Source organism: Camelus ferus, chromosome 13 (genome assembly GCF_009834535.1).
Source record: "Camelus ferus isolate YT-003-E chromosome 13, BCGSAC_Cfer_1.0, whole genome shotgun sequence".
Classification (NCBI taxonomy): domain Eukaryota; kingdom Metazoa; phylum Chordata; class Mammalia; order Artiodactyla; family Camelidae; genus Camelus; species Camelus ferus.
Genome location: NC_045708.1, coordinates 27,919,814 through 27,942,162, shown reverse-complemented (window position 1 = coordinate 27,942,162; position 22,349 = coordinate 27,919,814). Strand labels below are relative to the sequence as shown.

The 22,349-nt window shown below is 40.5% G+C and overlaps 2 protein-coding genes across 2 annotated transcripts in view; both read right to left on the bottom strand.

Annotated features, from left to right (window-relative positions):
- MACF1 (microtubule actin crosslinking factor 1) overlaps positions 1 to 22,349 on the bottom strand; it is a 311,201-nt gene that overhangs the window by 159,899 nt on the left and 128,953 nt on the right. The window contains 1 exon segment of the mRNA XM_014560572.2: positions 21,774 to 21,866. Within this exon segment, the coding sequence (XP_014416058.2) occupies positions 21,774 to 21,866 (93 nt within the window).
- LOC116667943 lies at positions 1,130 to 15,136 on the bottom strand. Its single transcript, XM_032493904.1, has 2 exons — positions 11,137 to 15,136; positions 1,130 to 1,393 (listed from the first exon to the last, which is right to left on the bottom strand). The coding sequence occupies exons 1-2, from the start codon at positions 12,157 to 12,159 to the stop codon at positions 1,367 to 1,369; spliced, it is 1,050 nt and encodes a 349-aa protein (XP_032349795.1). The 5' UTR covers positions 12,160 to 15,136; the 3' UTR covers positions 1,130 to 1,366.

Here is a 22,349-nt window from a genome sequence, read left to right as displayed (position 1 = left end):
CCAAAATAAAAAAAGAATGCTAATCAAAATATGATAAACATTTTACAGCAAAAAATTAAAAAGAGCTTAAACCCCAATGAGGGACTGATTGGTTACAAATTATAGCACATATACATGGTAGAATTCTTCACAGCACTTAAAAAGCTATGCTTCAGAAAATGTTACTGACTGGAAAATGATCACCATATTTTATAAAAAGAAAAAGAATACAAACAAAATAATAATATTGATTTTATATAAAGTATACAATATAGTTAAGTAATAGTCATATATATGCATAATGTATGTGGCAGATGCATATATACACCGAACTAGTAATCATAGTTATCTCTAAGTGGTAGCATTATAGGTGATTTTTATATTTCCCAAATTTTCCACATTATGCACATTTTTATATTAAGAAAAAAGTTATTTTAAGAAATCTCCAAAATCTAGCACAGGACCTACTTTAGAGATACAGCTGTCTGAGAGAAGAGAAAGTACTTGCCTTTGATTTCACACAGACCTAGGTTTGAACCTCAACTTCACCAACTATAAGCTGGACCTCAGTTACAACATCTGTAAAATGAGAATCACACCTCCTACCTTTTTCAGGACTGCTTTGATAATCAACCAGACCATACAGTCAAGCACCTCGCCCAGACACAGGGCTCAACAAAGTTCCCTTCTCTCTTCGTGTATAAATGGTGGTCTTCCTTCAGTTATTGCTTGTCTAACTCCCACAACACTGACAGTCTGTATCATTTAATTGTTACCTTACATTATGGCCATTATTTAATATATTTGATCTTATCTTATCTTTCAAAGACTAGGTTTTCTGAGGAGCTGAACTGGTAGCACATCTTAACAACAATCAGAATGATCTAAAATTAAACAGTGGGTGCTGTGAAGGGGAGCTCCTCAACACGGGGTATATCCCAGCAAAAGGTGAGATGCTGTGGAAGAAATATCCTCCAGCTCTGAGACTCAGTGATCACAGGCCTTCGGTATTATCACCCATTGCACCTTGTGCTGTGCTGGTCATATGGTGGACACTTCATATGTTTTAATTCATAATCATTTGGTTAATAAAATAATAAAAATAAACAAATAAATGTATTTGGGGGGGGGGTAAGACCCACCTAGAATCTGAAATACATTACTTTTTCTGACACAAACTTACTTAGCAAATAATACATAGTGTGTAGTCAAACAAGCCAAGGACCCAACAGCAATAGGTCATGGTGCTCAAGCACCATCCTGTGGGTCCAGTGTAAAGTGCTCCGCAGCAGGACCAGTTCTATCCCAGTTCTCCTTAACAGCACTTCTAGCTGTTTCTTTCAGTGTTGCCCACACTGACATGTCCCATTTCTTTCACTGTAGCGCTTCACATACACATTAAGGCAAAACATTGCTGGGAACAGAAAACAGATTTGTTGAAATGAAAGGGGACAATTTGAATAAGCAAAATGGAATATCAGTATTTGGATTCTTTACCCAAAAAAGAAAAGCCAATTTATATTGCATACCTACAATATCACAGTCAATATCTCTGATGGCATCTCCTACCTGCCAATCACAGAATCTGTGTATATTGCATTGCAAACAGTTCAATGAACAGCTGTGTTTCAGATTCTCCATACAGCTATTATGAGACAGGGAAATGTTTGGATCCCTCAGGGGAAGGAAAAATACCCTGTTTGGATCAGGGCCCTTCCGAGACTGTGAACTGGATGAGAAAAATGGGATTATCATCACAATCATCTCGGTAATTAAATTTGGCTTTTGTCCATCTCTTCACGTAATACTCACATGTGACTGCACAGTGCCATCCTTTGCACTATGCAGAAGCTTTTACCTTAATCTCCCAAATGCAGAATTCCAGCCACAGTGTCAGGGAGCTTTCTCCCATCTGGATGTTTAAAAGGAAGCCATTTGGAGAGGAGGATAGCCTCATTACCATCTCAGAGATTAAGCTCATCTACCTGAAATCTCTTTCAACCCACACATCCCATGGCTTGATCAATTCCTCCTCTGAAACATATCTAGAAACTCAGTATGTTCCTAAAACGTCAATAAGTATTTACTGAACAACTCATCTGTGCTTAACACTATGCCCCGCACCACAGGGAAGAACAAAAAAGTCAGTCACCATGTATTCATTCTGCTGTTATTTCTTGAGCAACGACTACACTCCAGGAGCTGGGTTTAAGTTCTGGGTATCTCAAAACAAAAGCACAACAATGGGCCTCAAGTTCAAGCAGTTTAGCAGGGGAGACAATACACTATACAGGGAGAGCAACACTGTGATGGAGAGAAGCAAGTAACCCAAACCGGTGGTGCTGAGGAACTTCGCAGAGATGACACGGCACAAACGCTGAGTTTTAAGACCTAAGAAGAAATTAACCAGGTGAAAAAGGGGAAACAAAAAACCAAACGTGCTTGCCCTGAAAGAACTTAGTTGAGACATGCCATTTCTGGCTAAAATAAGGCTGCTCCAAATATAAGGCAGTCCCAAATCTTCCCAAATGACAACACACGGATAGAAGCAGGAACTGAGGAAGGGAAGCTTTGCAGCCCCTTGAATATACAAACTGTTAGAAATTTATTTACACGTGTACACATATTTAAAATTAGGCAGTATATTTAATGCGTTAATTTAGTATTCACACTTCTTTTTATCTTTACATTTCATAAAATCGTGTTATTCAAATTCTTCAACATCCATCTTTGGCATTAGTGTCTTTTTCATTAATAAAGCTACCTAAAAAATAATAAAGCTACTTTTGTGTGAATTTTCTGCAAAACATCACCTATATTTCTTTTTAAGATTTCTGAGATACAACAGTACTTTTTGGAATCCCGGCTGTCCCTAGAAATTTTATCCCCAGCCACAAGAATCCAGTTGCATAACCCTGGATTAGTTTTTTTTTTTTAAATTCATTTTATTGGCATTTATGTATGATGTCCATAATGCGACAGCTTGGCTGTGTGGTTTTTTTTAAATAAAGAAATGATGTAGGTGATGTGTTCAGAGTTTATTATTAATGTAATTAAGACTTATACACAATTACTACATTCAACACTTCAAATTAGGAGGTTATATTCTCAAGAACAATAGCTAAAACTTTCTTAGATTTTTGGTCACTCTTTTTTATTTAACCAATTTTGTTAGATGATCTCTACAAAAATTGTTATCAATTGGACTAGAAGATGGTGACATAAATTCATTCACCCTTTTTCAAGAACTGACTATAATTTCACTGGGAGCCCAGTAACAAAAAAGACTTTATAAAAAGTCAAATACAAAGAGAATCCCTCTTTTTTGAAGGCTAACTTCTGAAGGGAAAAAAATCTTACCATATTATTTAGTTTTACGTGGTAAAGCCACATGAAAGAGTTTCATGTAATTTCAGGCCCCCAAAGAGCAACAATAGTGTAGTAAATAGTAATATTCAATAGAGGATCTCAGCAGAATGAAAAATTAGTATGGGCTAAAGTGACAAAAATATTTCTTAAAGACTTATGATTTAAACTCATCCTTGAAAGGATGTTATAGAATAGACAAAGGGAACAAGAAACGACTTCTGGGTAGAAGGTGGATATAAAGACTGGAAGCCAAAACAGGAATAGTAGATGGTTAAGAAGTTGATCTGTTAAGACATGAAAGTTCAAATTGGAAACTGACATAGCAGAGAAGATTAGACCCATTATGGAGCGGATGGAATACGAGGCTGAGGAGTTTGGAGTTTGTACATCTCTATTAAGTCTCAGGGAATGGACTAGATGTAATGAGCTAATAGATACTTGATTCAAAAGTCCTGAAGTTTCCAGTTGACTTCATCCTACTACAGAGAAGGTGTCAGACTTTGAAAACTTCCATTCAAGAAGTAGGTGAGGGCACAATGCAGCAGTTCATTACAAATGTCTGGCTAAAGGAATCTTACGGCAGGTGTGTTTATTACCAATAGAAGAGTTAGGTAAAGATTGGAGTGCTTCTTTCAATATTCAAATTCAGAGTCATGGAGGTCTCTCTAAGGAATATAAATTGGAATGGAAATCCTAGGTCACAGACTACAGGCATTTTTTGATTCTCCTAAATATTGTCAAACTACTTTCCAAATAACAGCATCAATTTATACTTCTATTCACAACGGTCTGAAGAGGTTTTTCCATCACTCTACATCCTCGCCTACACTCTGTATTTTCAGACTTGTTATTTTCTGCCAGTCTGATGGGTATAAAGTGGTATCTTATTATTGTTTTGAGTTTTATATGTTCGATTACTAGTGAGAAAGACTCCTGAGTATGAGACATATGGGTTTCCTTTTTTTGTGAATTGCTTACTCCTGAGCTTTCCTCTATTTTTCTACTAGGGTGTTTCACCTTTTTCTTGTTTATTTGCAGGAATTATTTAAATAATAACATTAATAATACACGTAAAACACAACAAGTGTTAGTTAACTCATATAATTCTTACAAAAACCCTATAAAGTATATTCTATTCTTATCCTCAATTTATAAATGAGGAAATTGTGTCACAGAGAAGTTAAGTAACTTGCACCAAGGTACCATGCTAGTAAGTAGTAGAGTTAGAATTCAAACGCAGCCAATCTGGCTCCACACTCTTAACCAGTTCACCTACGCTACACTTCATATATTCTGGACATTATTTCTTTTTTGGTATATGTACTATATATAATTCTACCATTATTTTTCTTAACTTTCCACCTCAGGGAACTAGAAAAAGAAAAACAAATGAAGCCCAGAGTTAGTGGAAAGGAGGAAATAACAAAGACTAGAGCAGAAATAAATGAAACAAAAACTATAAAGGCAATAGATAAGATCAACAAAACTAAGAGCTGGTTCTTTGAAAAGATAAACAAAAATGACAAGCCTTCAGCTAGACTCACTAAGAAAAACAGAGGACACAAATAAATAAAATCAGAAATGAAAGAGATGTTACAACTGATACCATAGAAATACAAAGGATCATAAGAGACTACTATGAAAAATTATACATCAAATTGGATTACCTAGAAGAAATGGATAAACTCTTGGAAACATACAACCTACCAAGACTGAATCATGATGAAACAGAAAATCTGAACAGACTGACTACTAGTAAGGAAATTCAATCAGTAATCAAAAAGCACCCCAACAAACAAAAGTCCAGGACCAGACAGTTTCACTGGTAGGCTCTACCAAACATTCAAAGAAGAATTAATACCAATACTTCCCAATTTCTTCCAAAAAAACAGAGGAGGAAGGAACTTTTCCAAATTCATTTTATGAGGCCAGCATTATCTTGAAAACAAAACCAGACAAAGACACTACAAGAAAAGAAAATCACAGGCCAACATCCCTGATGAACACAGATGCAAAAATTCTAAAAAAAAATTAGCAAACCAAATCAACAATACATTAAAAGGGTCATACACCATGATCAACTACGATTTATTCCTGGTATGCAAGGATGGTTCAGCATCCTCAAATCAGTCAATGTGATTCACCACACATTAACAAATGATTAAAAATCATATCATCTAAATAGGTGCAGAAGAAGCACTTGACAAAATTCAACAACCATTTATGATAAAAACTCTCAACAAAGCAGGTACAGAGGAAACATATTTCAATATAATAAAAGCCATAGCCAACATCATACTCAATGATGAAAAGCTGAAAGCATTTCCTCTACGATCAGGACAAGACAAGGATGACCATTCTCACCACTTTTATTCAGCATAATATTGGAAGCCCTAGCTAGAGCAACTGAGCAAGAAAAAGAAGTAAAAGGCTTCCAAACTGAAAAGGAAGAAATAAAACTGCCACTATTTGCAGATGACAGGATATTATATACAGAAAACCATAAAGATTCCTAAAGACATAAAAAATTGTTAGAATAGACAGTAACATTGCAGGATACAAAATCAATATGCAAAAAATCTGTTGCAGTTTTATACACTAATAACAAACTGTCAGAGAAATAAAGAAAACAATCCCATTTACAACTGCATCAAGAAGAATAAAATACCTAGGAATAAACTGAACCAAGGAGGTGAAAGACCTGTATATTAAAAACTCTAAGACACAAATGGGAAGATATTCTGTGCTCATGGACTGGAAGAATCAATACTGTTAAAATGTCTGTGCTACTTAAAGCAATCTACAGATGCAATGCAATCCCTATCAAATTCCAATGGCATTTTTCAAAGAAATAGAACAAATAATCCTAAAATTTGTATGGAACCACACACACACAAAATTGATTAGCGAAAGCAATCTTGAGAATAGAACAAAACTGGAGGCATCATGCTCCCTAATTTCAAACATTACAAAGCTGTAGTAATTAAAACAGTATGGTATTTGGCATAAAAATAGACATATAGATAAATGGAAGAGAATAGAGAACCCAGAAATAAACCCATGCATATGGGGTCATTTACTTCACAAAAAAAGGAGCCAAAAATCTACAATGGGGGAAAGGAGAGTCTCTTCAAGAAATGGTGTTGGGAAAACTAGACAGCCACATGCAAAAGAATGAAACTCACTCACTACCTTACACCAGACACAAAAATTAACCCAAACTGGATTACAGTCTTGACCATAAGACCTAAAACCATAAAACTAGAAGAAATAATCCGGGGGCAAGCTCCCTGACATAAATCTTGGCAATGATATATTTAATCTGACACCAAAAGCAAAATCAAAAATAAACAAGTGGGACCACTTTATACTAAAAAGCTTCTACACAGCAAAGGAAACTATCAACAAAAGGAAAAGGAAACCCTTTTTGAATGGGAGAAAAATATTTGCTAATCATACAACTGACAAAAAGTTAAAATATAAAATACATAAAGAATTTATACATCTCAATAGCAAAAAGACAAACAATCCAATTTAAAAATGGGCAGAAGATCTGAATAGAAATTTTTCCAAAGAAGACATATAGGAAGGCCAACAGGTACATCAAAAGATGTTCAACATCACTAATCACCAGGGGAATGCAAATCCAAACCACAATGAGATATTACCTCACACCTGTTAGAATGGCTATTATCAAAAAAGACAAGAAATAACATGTATTGACAAGAATGTGATGAAAAGGGGACCCTTGCGCATTACTGGTGAGAATGTAAATTGGTGTAACCACTGTAGAGAACAATATGGAGGTTCCTCAAAAAATTAAAAATAGAACTACCATACGATCCAGCAATTCTACTTCTGGGCATTTATTCAAAGAAATTGAAAACACTAATTTGAAAAGATACATGCACCCCTATGTTCACTGCAGCTTTATTTACAATAGCTAAGATATGGAAAGAACTGAAGTGTCCACAGATGGATGAATGGATAAAGAAACTATGGCATATATACACAACGGAATATTATTCAGCTATTAAAAAGAATGAAATCTTGCTATTTGCAACAACATGAATGGACATCAAAGGCATTACGCTAAGTGAACTAAGTCAGACAGAGAAAGAGAAATACTGTATGATCCTTCTTACACACGGAATCTTAAAATAAAGCAGCTCATAGATACAGAGAACAGATTGGTGGTTGTCTGAGGTGGGGGGAAGGGGAGGAGAATAACATTTAAAAAAAAACAACAATAATAAACTCATACATGTTAACATAAATAATGTAATCTGACAAAAAAAATATATTTTCCAAAACAAAATAGTGAGAAGAATGGCAAAATGCAAATCAAAATAAAACACAGAAAAACAACTTTCCATTTGAAATGGGAAATATCAAATACACACAAAAAAGGACAGAATGGCATAGTGAACGCCTATGTACCCATCACCCAGTTTCAACCATTATCAACTCATAGCTCATCTTTTTTCAGCTGCACCCCACCCACCTCACCCCTCTCCTATTATTATGAAGCAAATTCCGCACTATCATTTCCTCCAAAAATACTTCATATGTATCCCTAAAGGGACTCTTAAAAAAAAAACATAACTACAACATCATTGTTACACCTGAAAAAATGATGATTCTTTGGTAATATTTTTAATTAAGTAAAATTTTTTGAAAAAGAAAAAATCCTTTCTTAAATAAAGCTCTAACTGTAGTGTTAACTGCCACATTCCTCCAACAGTATCATCTGTTTAATTCTGCTTTCTTCTTGTAATACAAAGCCAATATTAGTAAAACAACTTTCCCTATAATTAAAGAGGAGAAATGGGAAAAGGGATACTAACTGAAAAGGCTCAGCCCAGAAAATAATATACCAACAGATTTCTTTCTCATCATTTCTAGCCCCAGTGTTATCTGACTATTCACCCAAAATTGTAGGGACTCGAAGGGTTTGTGTCAAGGGCAATGGTGTAGGGCCAAATTCTTCACTCAACAGGATCCACAAACAGTGGGCAGGAGACTGGCACTGGGAGCCAAGATAGAAAGGGATTTTCAACAATTTTCCTTGTTCCAGGAAGCCAGGTATTGTAGCTATTGATGGCAGCTGGGAGTAGGGAGTCCTCCTGAGAGATGGACTGGGCCAGAAAAGGCCTTTGTCTGACATCAAAGCACAATTGCTGTTAACTCACTACCATCCAGCTCCAATTCCTAGCCTGCTGATCATTCTGAAAACCATTTTTGTCCCCTGGCCCCTGTCATCCTGCTTCCGTTGTTAACTATTTCCTGACAAGAGAAGAAATCAACTCTACTAGGCGACCAGAAAAGCAAACCACTCATCTTCTATTACCTAAATCCTGCACTCAGTGAGAATCAGAATCAGCTCCCATTTCTATTCTGAAAAGAAATAAACCCACTGCCAAGTTTATGTGCAGCCACGTACAGTCGCGTCATCGTGCCCTGGACTGATCGACAGGAGAGGCAATGTGGCCTGAGTTACGGAATGGCCAGACACCATTCTGGAGCGTGGATTCTTTTCTGAGGAGGGTTGTTACCCTGACATATTAAAACAAAACAAGCACCAAAAACCAAACAAACCAAAAATCAATTCGGCAGAACTGCCTGCTGTCTCCTCTTTAGGAAGGAGCTGGTGTGTGGCTAACAGCAGCTGCTCTCCTGACCCCGGCGTCCTCCCAGGACTCACACTCTAGTCAGATGCTCTTGCCTTGAGGCTCAACTCACATTTGACAGGAGGCCTGCAGTGTCAGAACATGCTGCCTCTCTCTGGCTACCAATGTCCCCGGGCCTTGTGAACAGGCCACCAATGAGAGGGCAGCTCCCTGAAGACAACGCCTTCAGAGACCAATGAGGGTTTCAGGCCCCTGTGACCTTAAGGACTTTCATCCTGAAGGGATTTCACACTTATCTTGAGAAGTTACTTCTCATCTGTCATACAGCATGGTCCGTCTGTGGTCCCTGCATCACCTGATGGACACACAGCCTCAGAGATGCGTCAGCCTTCTAAGCTGATGCCTGGTCACCTAGTTTTTCAGCCTTGACTATATAACTGAGTAGTCTGGTTGTGTCTACTCTCAAAGGGTAGAGGGATGGGATGCAGAGCTTGGCTGCCCAGAAAATGTCACACCCAGTATAATTCACATACTGAACAGCCCAGATCATGGTCCAAAGGTTTCCCCTGCCAACTGTTTCTTGAAGGCTCCTCACAGAGTTCCTCCAGAACCTTCCTGCCCCAGTGTGGAGATCCCGTATCAAAAGTGCCACTGTCACCTATGAGCCATCATCCAGAACTGATTTCCGCTAGGAGTCCCTTAACATTTTACTCCAAACTTTCCGTAAATCTCACACCTAATTATGAGCATGCACCCTGAATCATCAGGATACCTCCACAACTTCAACTTTAATGTCAGCGATGTCAAAAGAGCGATCAGTTCAGCAATTGGTTCTTCCACAACTACTCTATACCCATTCTGTACCAACCCAACCACGTTATAAATATTTTTCAATGGCCATTTTTTCCTCCAACTGTTGGGAGTCTCCAAACTCTGTAATAACAAAGGGCACTGAAATGGGCCCGTCCACGGGGGGAATTCATCTCCCAAAAGGACATTCTAAGTGCAGATCAGCATCTCTCCTCAGCCTCATGCTGTTGGGGGTAAGCAGGGTACCAGCAGGTAGGCCACACTGTCTGCTCTGCAGACATCTGGGCAACTGCCCACAGCCTGGCAAGGGAGGTGCCCTGCTTTGTTGTCTACCTCTTCGCTGCTCTGGGACCCTGAAGCTTTTATTTCTTCTGCTGCAGAGATTGATATGCTAACAAAAGTTCTTCAGTCATTGATGAACTGTAACTTCAGTCACCTACACAATCACACCTGAAGGTGCCAGACTAGGCCCTGGATCACCCAGGGTCTTGCTGAGTCCCCTCCCATCTCAGTGTCCAGATCTCCTTTGTTCTCACTTGCTTCTTGACCCCTAAAAACATTCACAGCACCCACCACCTACCACTACCACCACTACCTCCATTTATTTTTGAATACATATCTCACAAACAAAAACATGTTAAAGCCACAAACAAGTCCAAGCAGGAAGCAAACTTTTTCTAGCCTTGAACCTTCATGCTACCCTAACCTGCTGCTCTGGACTAATCTCCGGATAAATCCATGCCCCCTCTTCTAATGCCAGAGTTAGGAATCAAAGGAGGACTAGCCTCTCCACCTATATAAATACTGATGGGTGTTGCTGTGAGCAGTGTCCGGCGGGAGAGGGACTGCATCAGCTCTAGTAAGAACATCACTCTCTGGGGGGAAGAGCATCACACAGAGCGCCTCACCCCTCTCACCCCTTCAACACGCCACACCCCTCCGTCTCATTTCAGAGATTCAGCTAGGCCTCCCATCACCTCTGTACCACACCACAACTTTTTATAGCAGGGAAGCTGATAAACAGACCCGCTGAGAGTTGAGTATTACCTAGCACTGCACCTTGAGAGATAACCCCACCAGATAAGCCAAGCAATTATGCGGCATGGTTACCTAGAGTCAGCGATTCCCCAGAGACAAGAAGACGATTTCAAACAGATTTCAAGCATCCGGAGGCAGACCTGAAACAGATTCTGCTGGCGGAGCGCAGCAGTCACTAACTCCCGACCTGACACACAGGTAAAGTGAGAAGCAGCACAGGGTCCTCACTGTTCCCTGCACTCCACTTTCAGAAGTTTTAGGCCAGGAATGCAAACTGCTGTTTGTTTATCCCCTGAACATGCCCACCTACCTCCTCCAGACCCCAGGATGGGGTGTGGCTTGCCTCCAAAGAAAGGGTGCCGTCCTCTTCTGAGAAGGACGTGGAGCTCTTTTCAGGCTCTGTATCTTTAGGCTGGATCCCATGTAAGGGCAGCCCATCACTGCCATAGCCGGAGGAGGAGGGTAAAATGCTCACAGTCATGCCACTGATGGACAAATCACTCTGAGAAGCAGGCAGTCTGGGAACCTGGAGGGGTACTCGACCCACACGGGCAGGTTCTGTGCAGTTTTGGCCTCTTGACTGGTCTAGTAGTGATGAAGGGACTGGATGTTCCGTAATCCAGGAACCGGCCTGAGGGGAGCTTAAAGTACCCTTGGTTCCTCCCCCCACACTCCGGCCCTCAGAAAGTTGGTCTTGACTTCCTGTGTCAGTGGGGTAGTCTGTCCTGGGGAAAGTGCTGCTTCCAAATCCAAGCTGAGCATCCCCTTTCTCCACTGCAGACCCTCTTTGCAAAGGCAGCAGCACAGCCCTGCTGCTGCAGGATGTTGTCCTCGGAAATTCCACCAACTGGCTCACCGACTTCTCGCAGTTCCTTTCTGCAGGGTTATCAAGCAGGTGAGCGATGACAGTCATCCCCTCTTCCAGGGAATCCCAGACCCCTCTGGCAACTGATGACTCATTCTCTAACAAAAGGTGAGCGGTCTGGATCTCCCCTTGGAATCTCTCCTTCACCTGCACGATCATCCCCTGATCTCCCACCCCTGAGCTGGGGGCTGAGTCCCCAGGCAGTAAAATGTCTGGTGGGGGTGGCTCTACCCCTCCCACTCCTTCCTTCTCCTGGAGACTCACTGTTAACTTCGTTAGGGTTTCCGTCTGTTCGATGACTCCAGTTCCTTGCGAGCGTTCTTCCTCACGAGGTACCTCTGGAGTAGGGGTTTTCTTCCCCCTCCACTTCCTTTTGAACCGAACCCTTTTCTTAGGAGATATGGGAGCCTTCTCAGGAATAGCTTTTGAATCTTTCGGCTCCTTAACGCACCCCAGTGAATTTCCCATTGCTTTCCTCTCCTAATCTCAGCAAAAACGCAGCTAAGCCCGTCCTGGGATCCCACAGAAATCCCCACCTAGGCTTCATCGGATTAGATGCACATTTAAAAACATGCACTATGCCGGCGATCCCTCCAATTCTTTCTCCCTCCCTCCCCGCCTCTGTCTCTTCCAGCCGCTGCTGATTCAGACAGCCATCTTACAGGCTCAGAGCTGCAACAAGACAAATTCAAAGCATCTCACTGCAGTTCAGAAATCACTTGACCTAAAAGCAGACAGAAACCGGATTGGCTGCCGCTTCCTCTCTCCAAATATGAGGTAATTGGAGCACTGCCCTCAGAAATACAAACAGAAAGCAAAAAGGAGCTAGAAACCAGGGGAGGGGAGGAATTAGGGAGGGGAGGAGGGCGGGAGGGAATGTAAGAGTAAATGGAAAAGGGAGGGGGGAAGAAGAGATGCCATGGGAGAAGGTAACGTGAGGGAAGGAGGAGGAGAAAGAGAGGAAAAGCAAACCAGACGCTAGTACCAACCAGGAAGGGAAGGGCCACGAACCAGGGCCGGGGACGCTGCAATCACGGCCCTCAAACTGTGAAAGGAAATAGATGCCAAGTGCTGCACCAAGATGTCCAAAATATCAAGAAGACCAACATATTCTCAATTTTTTTCAGGTCAGAAACAATAAAATTATAACCTGATGAGAGACCAGAGCCTAAGTCTCATAGTTACAAAGAGAAACACAAGCTTTAAAGATCTAGCCTGCTGTAGCACTGATTCCCCTGAGAGAGAGAGAGAGATTGATTTCTGTTAACTCTGCTGGCCAATGAAACACAGAGGAAAAACCTGGAAATCGGTTTTGAATACAGTATACAGACACTCAGTAAAAAGGATGCCACTTTCAAATACCACAGAGGAGCAGTGTCCCTGCTGAACAACAGTTGACAGGAATGTTTAAGAGTAATTACCGCTGCCACTGGCTAACACTTTTTTAGTGCTTGTTATGTGCCACACCCTGTGCTAAACTATGGATTATCTCATTTAATTCCTACAGTAACCAAATGAGGTCAAAACTATTATTTCACATTTTACAGGTAAAGAAACTGAGGTTTAAGAAAGTTGACTCATTTGCTCAAGGCTACACAGCTTGTAAGTGGCAAAGCCAGAACACGGACTCCTGTTTAAGACTTTTAATTTCAACGCCTTGTTACACTGCCTTCTAAATGCAGCAGGGACGGAAGCCTGTACTCAGTTAAGTAAAACAGGAAGGTAGCCTACTGTTTTTAATTGGCAACTAGACTCACATGGACTAAGGGCTCAAACAAAAAGATAACTCTTACTATTTGGGAGTAAGAGAGGAAGTCGCTAAAACGAGGCCCAGATGGTTTTTATTCAAATTGCAGCAGGGCAGGAAGTCTGAATTAAAGTCTAGAGTCTAAAAAGTTGTATTCAAAAACCACCCTGCTGTGCCGGTGGGATTCGCCCACCCCAGTTTTTTGGTATAGAGCCTGACAGATGACATAGCAGCACAACCCAAAGGGCCTGAATGGAGTGCAGGGACAGAGGTCAGCCATGCTTCTTTCCGCCTGCAGCTATTTATTCTGTACCAAAAGGATCCAGACCCCACCGCGGAGAGAAATAGCCTGGCTGGCTCTACGTAAGCCTACCCACCTTTCCTGGAGGCCTGAAAAATGCCCGCCACACAAGGAAAGCAGTAAGAAGCCCTAAAGCAGCAGCTCCTACGCAGCGCTTCTGGGACCTACTGATGCCCTGTCCGCCTCAGAACTGCAGTAGGTGTTCCTACTCCCCAGCCCTTCCCAAGGCTGACCACGAAGCTGCAGCACCATCTCATGGCCATCCACAGCAAGGAATGAGACAAGGAGGTTAGCACGGGAGAGAAACTCAGTCAGACTCTGGGAAATCACTTACTAAGCAAAAAATCTGACATTACAATATACTTCTCCACGCAGGCACCAGGCCTTCACTCCGCCAACAAAGAGCATTGGAACTATGGAAATTTTCAGATGCGCACTCCAAGGTCCAAGCTTGAATTCTGTCCATGGAATACATACAAACCAAATTCCTGGAAATGATCAACTCGGGGGGCAAGAGAGACTGCGTCTGGATATGACAGCTGCCGCTGCAGGCTTCTCTGACCGAGAGGCCTGGCAGAGCTGAGCGGGTTTACTTCTAGGAGCCTTTTCTTTCTTAAACTTCTGCATATGTAGGGCAAATCAAGCTTTCATTTCCCTCTGCTCCAGAGGAAAAGTGGTCTAGGAAAGGAGCAGAGAGTTCAGGTAAGTAGCTCTAGGTTCTGATTCCCAGTTCTGTTAACTTAGTAGCTAAGTAGCTAACTTGCCAAGTGATTCAGTCTCCTTACCTGTAAAATGTGGACATGACCACCTACTTAACGCGGTTGTAGAGAGGGTTCATGGGACAGTCTATAAAGCGCTTGGCTCTGTGCCTGGTCTATAGCAAATCCCTTTTCTCCTGATTTATTACCAGAGCTAAGAAGTATGAGACACTCCACCACCACCACAGGGTCCTAGTATACTCTTTCTTGACTTGGCTCTAAGGAAAGTAGCTCTGCTCCAAGGTCCAAAGTTTAGGGTCTTGTTTTTCTCCATCGGGGCTCTGCTTCTATTATTTTACTGAGTAAGTTAACTCTGATCACCAGGACTTTCCCCTGGACTGTCTTCCCATCTGGCCTGAGCTCTTAACACATGGCTGGCTGCTTCCAGGGCCACCTATTCTTCATGCCTTTTCCTTTGGCTTTTTCTAGTTAACTGTTTACTACCCATAGGTCTCTCACAGAGAAGGCAGGAATGAAAGACTCCAGAGCGAAAGAGCTCATTCATTAATTTCACAAACATGAATGATGCCTCATCTACTTGCCAAGTACCAAGGGTCATAAGGGACACAAAAATGCAAACCTCAGGTCTACTCGGCTAAGACCATTCTTGACCTGACTTCCTAGCCTTTTTAAATTTCAAAGTGCTATACATATACTAATATTTAATAAGCATTTGAGAGTTGGAAAGCTAATTTTGTCAGATTCTGATTTTTAAGAACTTATCCTTTTAGAAAAACTATAAATCCTAATATGTACCTTAAAACAGGCTTGGACAACACCAGAGATAAGAAATCCTACTATTAGTATCTGGACGTATAACCTAAAAATGTCAGTTGGTCTCTGTGTTTCAGTTTGCCCACCTGAACAATGGGCACAGGAAAATAGACATCAGTCCATTTATCTGGTCTACTTACCCCACAGCTTAAAGATGATGATCAACTTCACACAATATCCACTCATTTAACAAATATTTATCGAGTGCCTATTCTATGCCAGGCAAAGAAGAAAACAAGAGACAGAATTCCTGCTGTTATTAAGCTTGCATCCTAGCGCAGGGACCCGGAAAACAAACACGTCAGACAGCAGCAGGTCAGCAGGTGTCACGCAACACAACACTCTAAGTTATGCTGTGCTTCTGAAAGTGACTTGCCAAAAGAAAAGTGTACAGAGAAAAGAAAAAGAAAGCATATAGCCGAGCCATTCCAGTCCAGATATCTATCCAAAACACCCATCTTCCTACATGCATAAGGACAGGTGCTCACTGCAGCAATAAATGCCTTCTTCATACAATTAAATATTATGCTGCAAGTAATAATAGCTGGTTTCTGCTTAGCTGTGTGGGGCTAACTCACATTATAGTCTATAGTGAAGATAAGTAAATCAGGTCCTCCTTTATCAACATGGATAAACCTCAAAAATATAGTTAAAAAAACAGGGTATATAAAAAATACAATTTGTATCTGACATAAAAACATACAAACAACATCACAGGTTGTTAATGAATACTTCATCTGTCAATGATGTACAAAAGCATATGATACACACCAATTTCAGGGCAGTATTTACCTGGTGGGGAGAGGGGTGGGGGAAGAGGGAAAAAGGAGTTGGCTGTATCTGAAATGTTTCATTTTTTTAAAGAGAAAGAAAAAAAACTTGAAGCAAATATAAAATATTAACATCTGTTTGATTTTGAAGGTGATGACACACATGAAGATGTGTTATATACTTTTCTGTACTTCTCTGGGTAATTGAAACTTTCGTAACTAAAAACTCAAAATAAAAAGAACACCATTTAGCTCCCCTTTATGTGTTAAAATGCACTGGAAGCCATCTCTTTAATAAAGTTATCAGTCCCATCAGTAGTAGCAAATTTTTAATCTGGAACCAGCCTCTACTTTGACAAAATAATCCCTCAAGATGCCAACCACCACCTATATTTATACCTATATCTATATCATTACTCTATTTCATTAGCACCAATAACAGAGATTGGCTGTAATGACTATTTTACTGATCCCCTAACATTTGATAGTTCTTCTCTGCATTTCTATTTGGCTTAATATAGCATGTATGTTTCTTGACGAGACCAGCTAATACAGAACAGTTAGCTCAATTATAAAAGACCAGAAAACCGCAATGATAGATAAGTAGCAAGAGACACATCACACCCTATCTAAAGCAAGCCACGGAGGATGGAGGTTCCACATAGTCCTGTATCAGCCAACTAAAAGCCCTGTAAGTAGGGAACCTCTCCCCACACTCCCACTTAGCTAATTAATAGGCAAACACCAAGCCTTCAAAAACAGCAAAGAGAAAGTAATTAGCAGCCAGCTGCATCTGGGAAAACATTCTGGCAGGGGAACGTCCCTCTACAAGAAGACAAAACAGTCATTCAGCTATGCTGAAATAGCAAACAGAGAAAAGCAGGTAGCCAATATACATCAGAAGACAGATTCGGCCAAGGGAAAAAATTTAAAAAAAAAGACAACGACAGACTAGGCCAAACCTGTCTATATCTTTCAGTAAAACTGGTTTACAGGACAGAGAACAGTAGGCTAGGTCAAAAGCACTTGAAGTTATAAGGTTCATTAATAATGGTAACAGGTGGCTACCAATAATTGCTGCTTATTACTCAGCACAGACTGTGTTCCATCTCCATTTCCCATGTCTCCCTGATTCTTTAAACCTCTATCAAGTTATTCTATTATATGTCTCTTCTCACTCCCCCAAACTACACAGTCGAACTAGATTGAGTCTGTATCTAGTTCAATTCTGTATCTCCCACAGACTCTACCTAAGACTTTGCTCAGTAAATGAATACATTCTCCTGCAAACTAAAACCACAAGGAGATACCATTTCCCACCCACTGTGATGGCTATAATCTGAAAGACAAGAGGATAACAAGGATATGGAGAAACAGGAAGCCTCACACATTAAACTAGTGGGAATATAAAATGGTTCGGCCATTTTGGAAGACAGTTTGGCAGTTTCTTAAAAAGTTATACATAAACCTACCCTATAATCCAGCAGTTCCACTCCCAGGTACATACCCAAGAGAACTGAAAACATACATCCACACAAATATTCATATCAATATTATTTACATTAGCCAAAAAATATAAACAACCCAAATGCCCGTTACTGCTGAGTAGATAAACAAAATACATGGTACATCCAAACAACAGAACACGCCTCAACAAGAAAGGAATGAAGTACTGACACGGCTACATCATGGAAGGAGCCTCAGGAACACTGTGCTGAGTGAGAGAAGCCAGACCCCAAAGAACACATATTATACGATTCCATTTAAATGAAATGTCCGGAATAGGCAAATCTATAGAAATAGAAAACAGATTAGCGGTTGCCTGCGGCTGGGGATGGGAATGGAAAGTAACTATAAATGACCAAGAAGGATCTTACTGGGATGATGAAAATGTTCTAAAATTGGATTATGGTGATGGCTGTACAACTCATAAAAATCATTGAATTATACAATGAAAATTGGCCAGTTTTATGGTATATAAATTATATCTCAATAAAATAAAAAAATAAACAACAGAATGATAACCAAAATAGGTTTTAAAACAGCTAACTATATGGAAAAGGAAGAAACAGGATGGAGAGGGCAGAAATGAAAGCTAGACTTTGCTGAACATACCCTGTATTCACTTCTTTAAATTTCCCTTTGGAACAATGTAAATGGCCTATATAATGTAAAATAAAATGGAAAGGGAAAAAAGCAATCCCTAAAAACTGAAGGAATATAAAAACAAATGAACCTGGCTTAATAACACGGAAGTTATTTCAAATGACTTTAAAATAAAATTATTCATATGTCCTTAGGAGATATACACTGACAAAAAGAACAACAGATAAAAAAATCACAAACTTTTCAGTAATCATGTTGTTAATAATAACACTGCTATTGTTTTGATTCAAATATATTACATATTATGTATGAGTTTATATGTATACTATACATATATATGATTTTATATATATGTGCACCCTTGTGTGTATGGAAAAGGGAATAAATAATATGTTACTTTGTTAGGATCAAGATTTTCAGCATAAGGAAAAAAGAATACAAATATAAAGTCACAGATGTTGAATAAAACTCTGTAATTCTAAATTTGAATTAGAAACATCATCATAAATTCTTGATTTTTTTAAAAAGAGAAAAATACAAGTATTGGCTAGACCTGTCCACAGAAAATGCCTAGAAACAATGACCAGCCAGGCTGTAGTCAATAAAGAATTTCAGTTCCTTCGAGAAACAATGTCAGGCCCGAAACAGAAAATATACAAAAAAAATGGCTGGAACACAAGCAATAAAGTCTTTGACATTATCAAAGACTATGGGGGTCATGACAAAGGACTCAGAGCCAACTTGAAAAAACTCACTGGCTGAAGATGGAGCTGAGTATTAGGAAGAATGACAACTGTATTTGATTGGAATACATGTAATCTGTTAAAAATCCTTGAGTCATAGTGATACTAATGGGGAAAAAAATAACAAAGAAATTTTCATTGGTCATCTTTGGAAATTTTAGAGAATCAACTATTCTGAAAACTGGTAAAACAGAAGGAAAGACAGGAGCATTTATCTTTTTATCTTTTCTTTCCTATAGGAGCTATCTCTCAGGGTAACTGCTGAGGTAAAGTTCTTTACAGACGTCTTCCAGTTAAATAATGAAGAATGAATTATAGAATTGTAAGTATCACCATTTTGTAACTTCTGATGTTGTAATGGAACTAGCAATAATCAGCAGCTGCTTAACTTTTAGGTGAAGAGCTAACGGTGAATGAGGGAGGGATGGATCAGGCTTAACGTCATGAAAAGACAGACAACAGACAGTATGTGCCCTCTGATGTGCAGCAATGAAAGTATGCAACTCCACACCACCATCCTTGTCTTCCCCCCAAAAAGGGAACCTGAATGTGATGCAGGCTCAGGTCTAGATCTAAAGTACCACTTTACAGGCAATACAAGAGAGGGATGGAGGATGAAGACATCCCAGAGGTGCCACCAGCACCTCTGCATAAACCTTATAGGACAAAAGACCTGATTTCTTCAACAAATTGCAAAGGGAGAAAGTGAGAGGAGGGAAATTTAATGCAATCTGCAGACTTTGGATTCTGATTCAAACGGGCCATTTTAAAAAACGAGATAATTGGGGAAATCTGAACACTGCTCAGATATTTGATTTTAAGAAATTACTGATTTTTAAGGTGTTATGATGTTGTGGTTTGCTTAAGTGAAGAGTCTTTATCTTTCAGAGATACACACTGAAATATTTATAGATGAAATTATATGATGTCTGAGATTCCTTTCAAAATAGCCTACTGGGGGAGCTGAAATGTGGATCAGGCTATAGACAAAATAACACCGACCATGAATTAGTAAGTTGAGCTGGGTGATGGGTACGTGGTAGTTCTATACTATTTTCTCTGCTTTTATAAATATTTGAAATTTTTCATAATAAATTTTTAAAGACAGAGAGAACACTTTCCCAATGGAGTGTTCAGTTAAGGAACATTATCCCCATCTCCTCTGTCCTCGGAAAATTGTAATTAGCCAGTTCAGTTTTCATTCCTTGGCACCCGAATTTCCCTTTGTGGAGAGATTTAGTCACAGTCAGGGGAAACAGACACAGTAAACAGGTTACTCTTACCTCACACCTATGAGGATAACACTGGTTTCTCACAGGGAGGGCAGGTATGTGGTGAAAATACAAACAACCAAAAAAGTTTCTCTAAAAAAATACCTCTGTTCATAGAAGTGCCGAAAGTGCAATGCTATGAAAGCTCAGCAAAGTTCTTGCTCCCATTTGCCAAGGCACACTTGTCAAGTTCACGTTCCTGGTTATCCCTACATCTGAAGCAAGCGCAAGGACACCTTGTGTTTCCACAGAAATACACGTTACCTCCACACTTTCCTAAGCCTACTTATGCTGAAGATTGCCAGCCCTAGCTCCAAACCAGAGACCCCAGAAATAAGCTCTCGGAATTTCTCAGATTCTCGGGAATTCTAGGACACATGCTGTTCTGCTTTCACCCAGCAGGTGGCGGTAACTCCCCAACAAGGACATCACAGTAGCCTTAAACATGGGAGTCAGTACCTTGAGATAGTTTTATTAGCTTTCTTTCCCCACCTGCTCAAGAAACGCTCCCTCTTATCTCTCAGCCTGTGTACAGCAGTTGGGTATAGGAAAGCTGTCTTGAAAAATAGTTTTGTTTAGTTGAGCTAAAGTGATTCAAGATAGTCTTTTTATAAAAATAGGGCTGTGATTTTCCAACGCAATCCAGATTTGAGAAGGATTTGCCTTCTCAGAGGGAGCAACAGGAAGGCTGCATGACCACGTGAACACTACCAAGATGCCACTGCTCTTGGGTGTGATGGATGCTACAAGGCTGTCTTTACAAGCACAGATACAAACAAAGCTACTCAGGTGCTTGCTCTAGACTGAATGTTTGTGCCCCCTTGAAATGCACGTCAAAGCCCTAACCCCTGTATGATGGTATCTGGAGGTGGGGCCTTTGGGAGGTAATTAGGTTTAAGTGAGGTCATGAGAGTGGAGCCCCGATGGTGGGATTAATGGCCTTATAAAAAGATGAAGAGACAGGAGCTCTCTTTCTCAGCCTGCACGCCCCAAGGGAAGGTCATGTGAGGACATCACCAGGAAGAGGACCCTCACCAAGGAGCCAACTGTGGCTGGCACCCTGACCTCAGACTCCCAGCCTCCAGAACTGTGTGAAATGAATGCTTGTTGCTTGAGCCGCCCAGCCTGCGGTATTTCATTATACAGCCCAAATTGACTGAGACGGTGCTACAATTAACCAGGCTTGTTTTAAGAGCATTAGAGATGACAGAAAAGTGTACACCAAAGCAGGATTATATGCCCTCACTCCACCCTTCTAGAGCATCAAAACCAACATCTCTCCCCACACCGATACTGAGTCCCTTAAGAGCCAGTTTTGACTCAGCTGAGCAGACTTCTAACAACCAGACTGCCACTGACAGGGCCACAGCACAAACAGGTGAAAAACCCCATTTCATCATGCAAATGGTTAGGGAGTTCTGGGTTCACACTGCAACAGTTCTGTCCCCAGGCCAATCCTAATCTTCCTTTCCAGTTCCCACTCTCACCCTTAGTCACTGCCAAATACGGAGAAGGAAGGCTCAGTGTGCCCATGGAAGGCAGGGCAACCTCTAGCTCTTTCTAGGCCATGTCTGAACCAAGCAGCAGGGACCCCACACTTCACAGACCCTACCTGGAAGTGCAAAATAATGGTCCAGATCAGGCCCAGGGTCAGTTTAGGGTTGCCATCTGTGATGTCATCATTGCGAATATTCACTAGTTTCACCTGAAAAAGAAACAAAAGCTGGTCTCAGAGCTCTGTCACTCTTTGTTTTGATTTCATTTTTTTAGACTTTCATTACTCAAAGGCAGTTGAATTGGGCTTTTTGGTGTACAGTTCTCAGTCACACAGATTTGTTAACTACCACCACAATCAGGGTAAAAGAACAGCTACATCACCACCAAAAGGTGGCGTCGTGCGGCTCTTTGTAGTCAAACCCTGACCCCATCCCTAAACCTCTGATCTGTTCCCAGTTCTGCGTTTTCCAGAATGTCATATAAATGGAATCACACAACATGTAATCTTTTGATGCTGAATTTTTCTCACACTCAGCATAATGTCCATAAGATCCCCATCCAAGCTGCTGCATGCAGCAATAGTTCGCTCCTTTTCACTGCGGAGGAGTATTCCACTGTACCAACACTATGCTGTGGTTATCCACTCATCTCTTGAATGACACTTGGGTTGTTTCCAGTTTGCGGGAATTAT

Excerpts from the sequence above, each read along its gene's own strand:
- LOC116667943 (XM_032493904.1), bottom strand. The coding sequence starts at position 12,159 with ATGGGAAATTCACTGGGGTGCGTTAAGGAGCCGAAAGATTCAAAAGCT. Across the intron at positions 1,394-11,136 it reads CATCCTGGGGTCTGGAGGAG|CAATGTTTTGCCTTAATGTG; the intron begins GTAGGTGGGCAT and ends TTCTGTTCCCAG.